Here is a 2,621-nt window from a genome sequence, read left to right on the forward strand (position 1 = left end):
AGTTAAATGGGTTTATTTAAAATTATAATAAAAAATTACTGTAGAAATTATACAAATATGCTTTGTAAACATTAATGATCAATCTAATTTTGATACACTGACATTCAATTTTGTATTTTTACATCAGCAAAAATAATTTTTTTTTCAACTAACCCATGAATTGTTATTTTAATTGGATGTCAGATAAAAATGTATTACATCATTAATATTTCAAAATAAATTCATTTAAATAATCAAACTTTTTACAATAAAATAATAAAGCATTTCACAATAAAAAAAACCTTAGCCACTATTCTAGAATAATTGTCCTTTTATTTGTATTTTATTTGATTATAAGCGTACATATATATAATTTGATTATATTATTTATAAATCTTGATTATAAATGTAAATTAAATTTGATTATAAAGTTTTGATTAACATAAGATCACGTGTAATAAAATCTCCACTAGAAAATAAAAATAGATAGAATATGATTTTGGGATTAGTTTCAGATTTTATTTTATTTTATCCATTTGTTATGTTGTAACCAGATACTATTATATGCAAATATTATTTTATATATAATAAATTTTAGCTAGTGTGGATGAGCATGACTATTTGAATTTAAAATGTCTTTCATTCAAGTTATTTTTAATTTTTTTTGTTGACATTTATAATGTTAGTATCATTCAAAAAATTACATAATCAAAAGTCACATTTTACTTTTAAGTTATAAATTGTAAAATAAGATTAATAAGATAGTACATACCTGTGCTCTCATCATCCCATGAAATAAGATTAGGTCAAGTATGCCTTCAATGCTCATCATAAGACCAAGAATAAACCCATGTTTTAATCTTAAATTATGCGCCATACCAAGGACCATAGTTACAAGCACTCTTGTCGTGACCCCACACAATACAACAAACTCAACCATCAAATTTTGGTACCAATATTCATCAATAATGCTACTTATTTTTGTGGTTGTGCCTAACGTCAAATAGAAAAAAGGCATAATAAGTTCCGATATAACAACTTCAGACCTCTCCACTATTGTTGTTGCCAGAGGGGGACCATTAGGGATAAACAAACCATAAAGTGTGGGTCCCATTATGAACGTTATTCCAATGATATCACTAATTGTTGCCATGCCAATAACACCTAGAAGGACCATAATAACATAACCTTGTTTTACCGGTTCCCCCTTTGGTGTTTTTTTAATTATCACCTTCATTATTGGTCTTACAACAAAGCACAAGAACATCAAGAAGGCCACAAGGAAACTTAGGTTTGCAAACGAGAAGTTTAGTGTGTTTGTCGCTAACACGTAGGTTATCAACACGACCCACTGACACATTTCGGACACGATAGCCGTAGACAGAGCGATCTGACCTATTTCCATAGTTATAAGGTTGAGTTCCATCAAGAAATCTGAGACAACCGGAAAACTAGTCCAACAAGGGATGCTTGGTTGCTTTAATTTACCTCTATATTCCAAGTTGGTATAGTGTGTTAGGGTGTACATAACAAGAAAAGAACTTAAGAACGGCATGAAACCTAATTTCCAATATTTTTTTGCTGCTTTTATAGTTGGGACTATGTCCATTTTCAGTGTAATGAAGAACACACTATATGCAGCACCTAACCTTCCCAACAAGAATAAAATTGGAGATTGTATAGGAGGATATACAACTTCAAATAAATGGTTGCCCAAAATTGATGGTCCTACGAGAATGCCACCCTGAAATTTTTTGGCAAGTTCTTAGAAAAGTAGGCACTATCAATTATAATGTGTAGCTAATATCTTTTGTGTTTATGCAAAATTTAATAATTGCTTACTAATTATAAAAAAATTGCTTACTAATTAGTTTAATAATTGGTTTCCCTAATAAAAACGAATATGTGAAGTATGTATAAATAATATAAAGACAAATAGACAGGATGAATACATCTTGTGTTCATAGAGTTCTTTTTTTTGGTCTTAAACAAATGCTAATCTTATATATATGTTGAATATTGAGAAAAACAAAATAAAATTTAAATATGATAAAAATTACCAGAACATAGCAGACGAATTTGGGTGTGCTTAGAGGCCTGAGAACAATGTACAATATTCGGGAAGCTATAATGAAGATAATGATTTGGAACAACGTGACAGGAACAACAAAATCAAATGGATTATCTCCAACCCACATGCCTACAGAATGCAAGTAACTATCCCTCCTAGGCACACAAATTGTGGTAATACCATCTTCACCCGATACGATGGTTCCTCCTTCTTTTTCCATTAATATGGTGTCTGAAATTCACTTGTAGGGCTCAAAAATAAAAAGATGAGTCCCACCTTACTTCAATATTATTCTTCCATAAATTCGACAAAAGTTCTATCAGCACCAGATAATTTTCCAAATATTTATGTGCAATTTTGTGCACAATTCTACATAACCCCTTAAGTGAAAAAGACAATAAATCAAACGTTTTTAATTTCTTTTCTTTTTTTTTTCTCACAAAATCTTTAAAAGTGAAAATTCATAAAATAGCTTATTTTTCCATATATAATGTGAGTGTTGAGTAGAAGGCTAGTTTAAAGTTCACGGTCTCTATTTTCATTGACAGTATAGATGGTTTGAATTTTTAAT

The 2,621-nt window shown here is 29.6% G+C and overlaps 1 protein-coding gene across 1 annotated transcript in view; it reads right to left on the reverse strand.

The window, feature by feature from the left end:
- Nucleotides 1–2,497, reverse strand: part of LOC110268392 (cation/H(+) antiporter 15-like) — a 5,120-nt gene extending 2,623 nt beyond the window's left edge. The window contains exons 1-3 of the mRNA XM_021114515.1: nt 2,040–2,497; nt 752–1,723; nt 40–97 (exon numbers count right to left, since the gene is read on the reverse strand). Coding sequence (XP_020970174.1) covers nt 40–97; nt 752–1,723; nt 2,040–2,270 — 1,261 coding nt within the window. The 5' untranslated portion in view covers nt 2,271–2,497. The remainder of the gene's footprint in view (nt 1–39; nt 98–751; nt 1,724–2,039) is intronic.

The sequence above is a fragment of the Arachis ipaensis genome, chromosome B10 (assembly GCF_000816755.2).
Source record: "Arachis ipaensis cultivar K30076 chromosome B10, Araip1.1, whole genome shotgun sequence".
NCBI lineage: Eukaryota > Viridiplantae > Streptophyta > Magnoliopsida > Fabales > Fabaceae > Arachis > Arachis ipaensis.